At 35.8% G+C, this 12740-nt stretch overlaps 1 protein-coding gene across 8 annotated transcripts in view; it reads left to right on the plus strand.

The window, feature by feature from the left end:
• DCP2 (decapping mRNA 2) overlaps positions 1 to 12740 on the plus strand; it is a 54528-nt gene that overhangs the window by 19895 nt on the left and 21893 nt on the right. For all 8 annotated transcript variants that reach the window (XM_072958237.1, XM_072958250.1, XM_072958254.1 and 5 more), the window contains exons 5-7: positions 11724 to 11876; positions 11996 to 12108; positions 12203 to 12310. In XM_072958237.1, the coding sequence (XP_072814338.1) occupies positions 11724 to 11876; positions 11996 to 12108; positions 12203 to 12310 (374 nt within the window). The remainder of the gene's footprint in view (positions 1 to 11723; positions 11877 to 11995; positions 12109 to 12202; positions 12311 to 12740) is intronic.

A 12740-nucleotide genomic window follows, 5' to 3' on the forward strand; every position in this document is an offset into this window, starting at 1 on the left:
CAGAACTCAGCCATTCCTAAGTTTCTCTTTCTTTATTCTTAGTCAAAAGGAATTATTTGTTCCCTGAATTTGACTGCTTTGTTTCAGCCTCTAAGCTTTTGCTTCTATAATTTCCCTACTTGGGTAGTTCTCTCTCCTTCCGGCCTATTCAAATCCTATCTAGGTATCTTTCTAGACCAAGCTCAAATTATTCTTTTTCCTTGAAGGACTGCCACCAACTAGCTCTGTATACAGGACCTGAGTTTCTTATTTGTAAAATGATGAAGTTAATTCTTATTTAAAAATCTTATTTATTTAAAAATATAACCAGTCGGCTCTAGCCCACAGCAGTCTGAATTTCAATAGCAAATGCTGTCTTTGTCATTTGTTTGGCATAAATTACATAGTACCTTGTGATATATTGTATACTGTATTCTTACTTATCAGTTCCTAGTCATTTATTACATTATGCCTTGTCTTTGACATGTGAGAAGTTGAGCTGTAGGAGAGTATGATATAACGGAAAGAGGAGTGAAAAGATTTTTGTTCCAGTATAGTGTTAGTATATGTTGCTCAACAGCTTAGAGACTTTGGGTAACTCAACTTAATCTCTGTAAGATATAAAATTGTTAAGAGTCACTCAAGTGCTCCATAACTAGAAGTGATATCTTTGTAATTAGTAATATCTTTAAGGTCTAAGCTGATAGTGATTGAATTTTAAGATGTTTTTGAGATGGCAGTAAAGATTTTGTGGAATACTTTATTTGGATCTCTTGCCTAATTTTAATTTATTTTTTGACTCAATGTTTTCCTGAAGCAGTATTCACTGCCTGTTTTAAGTTTGGGTATAATTATTAGTGAGGGAAAATGGTTAAAATTCTTATAAACCATTAGGGGTTATTTACTGTAGAAAAACTATTAGTGGTTATTTACTTTGGAGTAAGTTTTAAAAATGATTAAAAATGTTGCATTTTAAGTTGAGTATGGAACAGTTTAAGCAACTATTTGCAATGGCTTGTAGACAGAGCTTTCATACACAAGTAAGTGAAGGTTTATATTTACCCTTTAAAATTGAAAGCTATTTAGGGAGCAGGCGAGGAATTGTCACATCCTCTAAGAGCTTTCACTTTCTTCTCTGTAGATGGCAGGAGATGAAACGGAGTAGTTGTGAAGTCTTCCCTTTTATGTCTTCAAACTATGTTGTCCTCTTGCTTATAGGAAGGTCAAAATAGGAACCATAGCATCCTCAGCGTTCTCAGGAATTGATCTGTAAATCTTATACATGGAGTTAGACTAGTCCTACAGCAGTGAGATAGTTGGTCTAGGTTCAGAAAAGATACTACATTAACTGGAATTTCAGAAATTTAGACTAAAATTGGAGATCAGCTGTCTCTGTAACTTGACCTTCTTTGAGGGAATCAAATACTTAACCTTGAAAAAACTGAAGAGGTGCCCTAGACCCAGGGGATGTACTTGCATGTACCCCTAGAACTCTCCATCTGATAAGTTTTATGTACTATATTGTAAAGAGTCAGGGTCATGCAGAAATAGTATATTTGGTGTAAAAGATGGAGAGGTAGTTAACCTGTAAACTGAGACAGTTTTTCACTTTGATTTATCTTGTTTGTTCTCTGCTCTGGAATATTAAGAGAAAAAAATTGTCCCATCTATATGGTGCTAATTTCATAGCAATTGTGGATCACCATGATTTGTAAGAAAGTAAATAAAATTTATTCTCAGGACATGGAGAGTGGGGGAATGGAGTGTAGATGTTTAGGATATAAGCAGTCTATAAGCAGTCAAGGAATATTTGTAAATGGGTGAATATTTCTAAACACAGATGAAAACAGAAGGAATTGGTGATTTTTAAGACATAAGTCTATTTTCTAATAAAATTTACCTTTCTAATTTGGACCAGTATTAACTTTTTCCCCCTGTTTTGTTTTGCTCTGAGGAAAGCGCAGGCATACTTACGACCCACAATCCAGGGGGAAAAAATGTTCCCTTTGATAATAAGAATCTTAATGTCTGATCTAAATAATACCCTCTTTTAACTGATAAAAGAACTTGTCAGAAAAGACTTAACTTTAATATCTGTAAATTTTGGGGCTAGAATTTTTAAAGGCAAGTCTTTTGACTTTTATTCCTGAGTTGTAAATAAATCCTTTTGACATAAAGAGAAGAGTTTTGGGATTAAGGTAGAGCATTGCTGTGTTAGTCTATTCAGGCTCCCGTAACAAAATACCACAGACTGGGTGGCTTAACCAGTAGAAATGTATTTCCCACTGTTCTGGAGGCTGGGAAGTCTAAGGTCGGGCTGTCTGCTGATTGGACTCCTGGTAAGGCCTCTCACCCTGGCGTGCAGCTGGCTGTCTTCTTTCTTTGTGCTCCTGCGGCCTTTCCTGGGTGTGAGTGCAGAGTGCACCAGTGTTGTCTCCTCTTACAAAGGCACCAGCCCTATTGATTTAGGGCCCGACCCATATGACCTCATTTAACCTTTATCATCACCTCATAGACCCTAACTCCTAATGCAGTCACATTAGGCATTTAGGCCTTCCACACATGAATTTTGGAGGAATCAGTCCATTGTATTTGCCATTTTTGAGTGATGAAACTATCCAACTAGCAGTCCTAGAGTTGCAGTATGTCCTTCTGCCACGTGGTGGTGCTGCAGTATAATAAAAGCAGCACTTTTTCAGGGAAGGGGAGAACCACCAGTGTGGTCTCAGTTGAAAATCAAATTACTGTTACATTTCTAGGAGTTTATGCTACTATCACATTGTTGCTTTTAATTTTCACTTATATCAACACATATGGAGAAGTTTTGTCCTAATTTTCTAGCCGCCATTAGTTACAGCTAGGCTGATGTCTTAAGCACTTTTTCTGTTTTTAAGTTACACGCATTGTACCATGGGTGCTTAGTTTTATTTTTGGTTGCTTAATAACGTTTAAATTTGGTTATTTTTACATTGTAATTAAGTTTATTATAGTTATATGTTGTCATTTTACTATGTATGGCTGCCTAGAGGTGTTTCGTTACACTACAGCAGAATTTGACGCATCCTCTAAGGGCTGTGTGTGTGGACTTAGCTAAAAAAAAAGAAAAAAAAACAGTGGCAGGCAGACTTCTCATGGCGAAGGTATGAATAATTATCAGTAGAAAGCTAAGGGCCATCTCAATTAGAAATTTCCAGTCTTTTCTTTGACCTTTGTTCACCTTTGTTAATTGGGTTATTTCTGATCACATTCAGTGAAGTAGATTTTGGACAGATGTGAAGAATGTTTTCTGGATGTTGTTGAAAGGTTGTGTTAGGATAACCTTAGAATATTTTTTTATCAGTTGTGAAACACCAGCTGTTCTTGAGAATAAGGAGAATACTTGGCAGTTGACCTGCAGTGTGGAAATTTCATATTGTTGCTTACTTGGCAAAACAACATTTTATTGTAGTGAAGCATTTATGTGATTTAATCTTCATAGAATTTGTATAGATGAGCTATCAGTTGGTTTATTTTACTTGTAGGCTTATAAGGTATGGATTTTAGGCAGATGATTTGTCTGTCTATGCTGGTGCTCTTTGGGTAGTACATTTTTTAATCTTACATAGAGATTTTTATCTGATTATTTGAGAAGTTAGTGTTATTCCATGTGTCTGGAAAACCAACTATATTATATTACAGGAATGGATTTGATAGAAGGTGTGGTATTAAATTTTTTACCTTTCTTGTCTATAAATGTAAGTGAGCTATTACATGTTTTTCCTGGTAAATATTTGAGAGTAAACACCTAATTTTAGAGGTAAACCAATATTTATCACTTTTAGAATCAAGAAATCTGTTACTTTTATTATGTTTATTCTAAGTTTGGTTGTACAGAGTTTGAAGCTGGCGGTTTCAACACTAGTGGCCCTTTTCATTTGGCCTCACATTGTACCACTTCCTCCCACACAATTCTTCAAGCGTCGCCATTCCCAGCTATCTGAATGAAGTGTCTTTTTCTTCTTGTCTTTCTGGCAAAATTCTATTCATCTTTGAAATCCTAGCTCAAGTGTGTCCAGCAGAATAGGATGCTGTCCATGACAGCCTTCTAAAGGTGACAACTTCACCTTACATCAAACTCACACCTCACCTGTACCCAGGGCTGAGTTAGGCACCCTGATTATGTACTCCTATAGCACCCGTCTAATTTATGGCACATAATCACATTGCAATTTTCTTTTCTTTTTTAGAAGAGCAGTGGTTTTTTTTCTTTATTCATTTCTAAAGTCAGTGCCTAGGACAGTACCTGTCACTTATTAGGCACATAGTACAAGTCTGAATAAATGCACAAAAAATAAACATTAACTAGACATGACTCTTTAAAAACTGCATTCATATTGAGATAATTTCAAGTATAGAGAAAATAGAATAATATAAAGAATAGATTCACCTATTCATATTTTGCCATATTTGCTTTATTTTGATAGATATGGATTATGGTTTTTATTATTACTGTTAAATAATTCAGGAACAAATTGCAGACATAATGTTCCTTAACCCCTAAATACTTCTTCATGTAAATTTTAAGAACTGTAAGTTCTCTTAGTAATCACAGTATAATTATCACATTCAGGAATGTGAATTGGTAGGTGCTGTTATCTAATGGACAGTTCATACTCAGGTTTACTGATTGCTCCATTATGGTCCTTTTCATCAGTTTCTACTCCCCCATCCAGTATCCTGTCCAGATTCCTATACTGTATTTTGCAGTAATTACTGTGCCTTCAGTCTTTAATCTGAAACATTCCTGTAGTCCTTCAATACTTAATTAAGCATGTGTTCAGATAGATTCTGTTTGTAGCACAAAGGTAGCAGGCTGTGCTCACAAGGAACTTAGATTATGCAATTTAAGTTTTACATGGTTTCTAATTATACAGACATACATGACTGGTAATGTATACTTATTTCTGATTATAAGCTGTTCAAAGAAAGGAGCTAAAGGGAATAACTGTAAACATATAATTGACCATGTAGAAAAATTTTAATTTGTTTTGTTGGAGGACAGAAACATAAAGTACACTAATTATAATGGGTTATTCATATATACATGTATATGTATATATATGTAAATGTATATAAATATCTGTTACACCCCGATCAATATAGAATATTTCCAGTATCTTAGAAGATTCTTTTCTCTCCCTTCTTAATCAGTGCCTACTTTTTTCCACATTTCCTCAAGGGAACCACTGTTTTGACTTCTCTTGCCATTGATTAGTGTTGCCTGTTCTTGAGCTGCATATAATTAGGATTTTGCAGTAGATATTTTTTGTCTTATATGCCTTTGGCTCAGTGTAATACCTGTTAGATTCAATTAATAAGGCATATAATAGCTGTTGGTCCTTTTTTCTTTATTGCTCTTTGTAGTATTCCAGTATACAAATATGCCAAAATTCTTTATCCATTCTCTTATGCTTTGGATTGTATCCAGTTTTTGGTTATGAGTACAACTGTTGTAAATATTCTTGCACATGTACTTTGAGGTAAGTAAGCCTTCTTTTCTTTAGGAATGGACTTACTGGAAGGTTGCATATTTGCTGCCAGTGGTTTTCCAGGTGGTTGACCAGTTTACATTCCCACCACCAGCATATGAGAGTTAAAGTTGTCTTGGCCTACACATGGAATTACCAATTTAAAAATTTTTATCCTGTGTTCATGGGTAGGGAAAATTAATATTGTTGAAATGTCATCATTGCCAAAAACCATCTCTAGATTCAGTGCAATTTTATCAAAATTCCAATGGCATTTTACCCAGTTTTTGGTTATGAGTACAACTGTTTAGAAAAACATGCTAAAATGGAACCACAAAAGACCCTAAATAGCCAAAGCAATCCTGAGAAAGAACGTGAGAGGCATCACACTTCCTGATTTAAATCTATGTTGTAAAGCTGTAGTGATCAAAACAGTATGGTACTGGCATAAAAACAGACAAATAGATTAAAGGAGCCGAACTGAGATCCCAGAAATAAACCCACACATATATGGTCAACTAATATCTGAAGAGGGAGCCAAGAAAACTCAGTGGAGGAAAAAGAATCTCTTCAATAAATGGTGCTGGGAAAATTGGAGAATCCCATGTAAAAGACTGAAACTAGGCCCCTCTCTTACACCACTCATAAAAAAATTAGCTTGAAATGGATTAAAGACTTAAATGTAAGACCTGATGCCATAGAACTCCTAAAGAAAACGGGAACCAAAGCTCCTTGTCATGAATCTTGGCAATGATTTTTTGAATATGATACCAAAAGCACAAGCACCAGTATAAGAAATAAGTGAAACTACATCAAACTGAAAGCTTCTGTGCAGCAACAGAAACAGTCAACGAAGTGGAAGGACAATCTGTAGAATGGAAACAAATACTTACAAGCCATATATTTGATAAGGGGTTAATATATAAAATATATAAAGAATTCAGTCAACTCAATGGGAAGTAGTTCGATTAAAAAATGAGCAAAAGGCCTAAGTATACATTTTTTCTAGAGAAGATAGAGAAATGACTAATAGGTACATGAAAAGATGCTCAACATCACGGTTATTAGGCAAGTACAAATCAAAACCACAATGAGATACCACCGCACACCTGTTAGAATGGCCACCTTACAAAAAGACAGATGAATATGGAGTGAAGGGATCCTTTGTGCACTGCTGGTGGGTTTGTAAACTGGGATAGCCACTGTGGAAAACAGTATGGAGAATCCTCAAAAAAATTAAAAGTAGAACTACCATATGATCCAGCAGTTCTACTTCTGGGAATATATCCAAAGTAAACAAAAACACTAACTTGAAAAGGTATCTACATTTTTATTTTAATTGAAGTCCAGTCTGTTACAATTTATCAGTCTCTGGTGTACCGCACAATGTCCCAGTCATGCATATACATACATATATTTGTTCTCATATTCGTTTTCATCAAAGGTTATTACAAGATATTGAACATAGTTTCTTGTGCTATACAGAAGAAACTTTTAAAATCTACTTTTATATATAGTGGCTAATATTTGTAAGTCTCTAACTCCCAAATTTATCCCTTCCCACCTCCTTTCTCTGGTAACCATAAGATTGTTTACTATGTCTATGAATCTGTTTTTGCCTTGTTGGTGTTTTGTTTTCCATCATATTGTCCTTTTTTTTTTTTAGATTCGACGTATGCGTAATCTATGGTATTTTTCTTCTCTTTCTGGCTTAATTCACTTAGAATGACGATCTCTGGGTCCATCCATGTTGCTGCAAATGGCATTCTTTTATTATTTTTTATGGCTGAGTAGTATTCCATTGTATACATATACCACAGCTTCTTTATCCAGTCATGTGTCGATGGACATTTAGGTTGGTTCCATGTCTTGGCTATTGTAAATAGTGCTGCTGTGAACACTGGGGTGCATGTATCTTTTCACATTAGAGTTCCCTCTGGATATATGCCCAGGAGTGGGATTGCTGGATTATATGGTAAGTGTTTTTAGTTTTTTTGAGGAGTTTTCTTGATGGCTGTACCAAACTACATTCCCACCAGCAGTGTAGGAGGGTTCCCTTTTCTCCATACTCTCTCTAGCATTTGTCATTTATAGACTTTTGAATAATGGCCATTCTGACTAGTGTGAGGTGATGCCTCGTTATAGTTTTGATTTGCATTTCTCTGATAATTGATGTTGAGCATTCTTTTCATGTGCCTATTGGCCATTTGTAAGTCTTCATTGGAGATTTGCTTGTTTAGATCTTTTGGTCATTTTTGGATTGGGTTGTTTGTTTTTTTGTTTTATGAGCTGTTAATATATTCTGGAAATTAAGCCTTTGTCAGTCGCATCATTTGCAAATATTTTCTCTTATTCCACAAGTTGTTTTGTTTTGCTTATGGTTTCCTTTGCGGTGTAAAAGCTTATAAGTTTAATTAGGTCCCATTTGTTTATTTTTGCTTTTATTTCTATTGCCTGGTAGATTGCCCTAGGAGAATATTGGCTGAGATTTACATCAGAGAATGTTTTGTCTAGATATCTACATTCTTAAGTTCATAGCGGCATTATTTGTAAGAGCCAAGACATAGAAACAGTTAGACGAAAGAGTGGATAAAGATGTGTATGTATACAGTGAAATATTATTCAGCCATAAAAAAGAGCATCCTGCGATTTGTGCTCTGGGTGGACGTTGAGGGTGTTATGCAAAGTGGAATAAGTCAGACAAGGACAGATACTATATGGTCTCACTTACATGTGAAATCTGAAAACAAAGCAAAACTCATAGAAAAAGAGATCAGATTTGTGGTTACCAGAGGGTGCGTGTGTGTGTGTGTGTAGAGGGGAACTGTAGGAGGTGGTCAAAAGGCACAAACTGAGAGGATAAGTACTAGGGATGTAATGTACACGATATATAGTACACGATACATAGTACACGATGACAGTAGGTAATAGTGCTGTGTGATATGTAAAAGTTAAGTGACTACATCCTCAAAGTTCTCATTACACGAAAATTTTGTTTGCCTTTTCTTTTTATTGTATCTATATGAGATGAGGGATGCTAAGTAAACTTACTTGCAGTAATCATTTCATAGTATGTAAGTCAAACCATTCTGCTGTACACTGTAAACTTATGTAACGTTGTATGTCAGTTGTCTCAAAAGTGGGGAAAGAAGAATTAAACGCAGTTTTTAGGTCACTGATACATGAAGAGTTGATGGGCTATATGCCTTTAGTTTTAAAAAAAATTAATCATGTTGTACACCTGAAGCTATATAATAGTAAATATTAATTACCTCTAAATTAAAAAAAATTTTTAGCCATTCTGATGGGAATGTAATCTATCATTTTGTTTTTGATTTACCTTTTCCTGAAGTTAATGATGTTGACCACATTGACATATTCTTATTGGCCATTTAAATGTCTTTTATTAACTACCCACTTATATATTACCCATTTTTTAAACATTGGTTTACTTGTCTTAATATATATAGGACCTCTGGGTTTGAGTATATGGTGAATGTCTCTGATTTATGTAATCTTCCCCTTTGACTTTGTTAATGGAGACTTTGATGAAGAGAAACAATTACATATGTCACTGATGTGTAAAACTTGTAGGTGAACCTGTCTTAACTGTTACAGTTTTAAATGTAATATCTGTCAAGGTTGATTTATAATAAAATAACAATTTTTTCTTTTTTTCTTTATTTTTTTTAACATTTTTTATTGCTTTATCATCATTTTACAATGTTGTGTCAAATTCCAGTGTTCAGCACAATTTTTCAGTCGTTCATGGACATATACACACTCATTGTCACATTTTTTTCTCTGTGAGTTATAACATTTTGTGTATATTTCCCTGTGCTATACAGTGTAATCTTGTTTATCTATTCTACAATTTTGAAATCCCAGTCTATCCCTTCCCACCCTCCACCCCCCTGGTAACCACAAGTCTGTATTCTCTGTCCATGAGTCTATTTCTGTCCTGTATTTATGCTTTGTTTTTGTTTGTTTGTAAAATAACATTTTAAGCTGTGTCTCAAGCCATAGAGTCGGGTAGGCCTTGGTTTCAAAATAAGGGAAAATAGCATACATGAATTGTAACATAAACCCATATGATTGCCTTAATTACATTGTCTTGTGTATGTAAGTGTTAAGATTTGGGGAAGTGGGAATCTATGAAATCTCTGTCACTGAGCCTTCAGAATTTTATTCTGGAAAAGGTATATAGTTTTGGTATAGGACAAGAAAACTTTTTGGTAACATGTATGTATTTCTGTACTCAATTTGTCATTTCTAGAGGTAGGAAATACAAATAATGTCTTTTTTCCCTATATGCTATAGAGCAGTTTTTAAGTAAGTATATTCATCTAGTTCTTAGAATCAGGAACAAAAGGTTTAGCATAATTAAGAGTACACAGAAATAAGTTAGGTTTTGTGGAGGGGCTTAAATTGGGAGTAACAGCTGACACCCTGAGAGAACTATAGATGTGCCTTTATTGAGGAAGGTAGAAAGAGGTACATGAACCAACAAGAGAAAGAGAGAAAAGACAAAAGGAATGGGTAGAAATAGCTCCTTCACACCCGTACCTTGTAGGCGATTCAGGCCTGTGCATGCTGTAACGTCTTCTGCGCCTGTGATTGGTTAGGGGGTGCTGACTATAGGGAAGAGGAGGAACTCCAGCGCAAAAGATGCCTGGTGGTCTCTAGCCACTGAGAATCCAAAGCCTTTTTCACTTGGGGGTGAAGTAGGGAAGGACTGTCAGAGAATACAAATGTTATTTGAAGGAGAACTTTAAGGCTTGGAGAGACCAGTGTTGTGTTGTTTTTAAACCAGAAGCCCAGGCTTTAAGTTAGATTAAGCGTGGCTTCTCTGGTTGAAGGAAAAGGTGAGGGTTAGATGTAATTTCAGTTCTGAGATTTGTTCTCCCAGCTCTTCTTCCTTTGGGCCTCTTTTGAGGCGCTGCTGAGGGAAGGCAGTTTTAGGACCATTAATCCAGTTACTGGTTTTCTTTTGCATTTACAACCCCACCCCCAGCCCCTCCCTCCCTTGCAAATGTGGTTGTAGGTGTACTCTTGGAATCTGTCCATTTAAATGTTAATATTAATCACAGTTCAGTTTTCATATTTGAAAAAGTTTTGTTTGTGTAAGACATTTTTCATTGTATAGCTTGGTACAGGTAGATTGGTGGTTACTGTGAATCAAATCCATATGTGATCCCCAGTGACTTTCCACGGATTGGGAACCACTGATGTATTCTATTTTGACATCTTAACGGTTCTGGATCCAATTATAGTGTATTTGGGGGTGGGGAGGTGTTTCCCCACACCGCCAAGCAATTTATGGACATTACTTGAGTGTCCTACAATTCGGCTCCATGCTTACACTGTCCACCCGGAGATAGCATCAGATTCCACAGGTTAAGGGCTCAGTCCCACAAGATTGTCCTCTGCTTCAGATGTCAGTTCAGATGATCATCTGTGCTTCTGACCCGCTTCCTTGGGTTTGTTTAATTTGCTATAGTGATTTCACAGAACTCAGAGACATTTTTCTTACTGGCCAGTTTATTATAAAAGGATATAACCTGGAAGTAGCCAGGTGGAAGTATAGGGCAAGGATAGGGAAAGGGTGAGAAGCTTTTCTGCTCTCTCCTAGCACACCACTTTCCCCAAATCTCCATGTGTTCACCAACTCAGAAGCTCTCCTTCCGGGTTTTTAATGGGGGCTCATTACGTAGGCATGATTAATTAAATCATTGCCCATTGGCAGTTGAGCTTAATCACCAGCCTTTTTCCCCTCCCTGAAAAGGGGAGGGTGGGGGGGGTCACTGAAAGTGCCAACCCTCTTAATCACCCAGCAGCCAGCTTCTAGATGGGGGTCCAAAAGTCACCTAATTAACATAACAAAAGACGCCTTAGTTGCTTTGTTATTTAAGACTTTCCATGGGTTTTGGAGCTCTGTACCTGAAAGGAGGACAGTGACCAAATATGTATTATTGTAAATCACAGTATCACACCTCCCTTCATTGAAGAGGTGAAGAAACTTAGGCTCAGATATGTAGGGATATTTTTCCATAGTGAACAGTTCAGTCGAGGCAGAGCTAGAACTAGACCCTGGAATATTCTGACTTTTTGCCTAATGTTTCCATGTCTTTAATAGCCTGGGTATTTCTGAATTTTTGTCTTTGAAATAAACATTTTAATGAACTGCAGGTCTAACAGCAAAACTTGAATATTATCATCCAAATTTGTTATTTCCAGGTCTTTGAAGAAACTGGTTTTGATATTAAAGATTATATTTGTAAGGATGACTACATTGAACTTCGAATCAATGACCAGCTTGCTCGTTTGTACATTATTCCAGGAATTCCAAAAGATACAAAATTTAACCCAAAAACCAGAAGAGAAATTCGGGTATGTAATTCAAAAGTATTTTCAGTTTGCTGGGTATCCCAATTTAATGATGTTAGGAAATTGCTTTTGTAAATTCCTTTATAATAACTAACTAAATGAATTATTTTCTTGTCTTATAGAACATTGAGTGGTTCTCCATTGAGAAATTGCCCTGTCACAGAAATGATATGACCCCCAAATCCAAACTTGGTTTGGCACCTAACAAATTTTTTATGGCCATTCCTTTTATCAGGTATGTTCATACTTCTTGAAATATAAAACTGTGTAATTCTGATAGTTTCTTTACATAGCCAAATTTTTAAAGTGAGTTCTTAATGTTTCCATAGGCCGTTAAGGGACTGGCTTTCTAGAAGATTTGGAGATTCCTCCGATAGTGACAATGGATTTTCCTCAGCTGGTAGCACACCAGCTAAACCCACTGTGGAAAAATTGAGGTAAAGAAATATATTCGTAGGATTCTGGCTTTTTGATAGTTTTTAAGTATAGTAGTGTTTTGTTTCTAAAGTTTGCGGAGGTGTTGGCTTCATTTTTATAGATACTGTTTTGTTACTAGTCTCACAGATAATAGGTTGGGTTTTTTTTTAAGGTTTTTTAAAATGAGATATAAAGGTTAATTGAAGTTGGAAGGAGCTTCAGGCGCATTTCAGGGTACTATACACAAGAGGGTACCAACTTTTTAGATGGGTAGATAGACTATGAGGAAAAGAAAAAAATCTTTGTATTTATACTGTTACTTCTCTGTTGTCATATCCTTGCTTTAGAAATAATTGAGTTTGTGAAGATGGTTGAGTGGGGGATATATTGAAGTCTGTTTTTGTGTAGGGAAGATGAGGGATGCTGATGTGTAATTGGTTCAGAAAGCAC

Source organism: Vicugna pacos, chromosome 3 (genome assembly GCF_048564905.1).
Source record: "Vicugna pacos chromosome 3, VicPac4, whole genome shotgun sequence".
Classification (NCBI taxonomy): Eukaryota; Metazoa; Chordata; class Mammalia; order Artiodactyla; family Camelidae; genus Vicugna; species Vicugna pacos.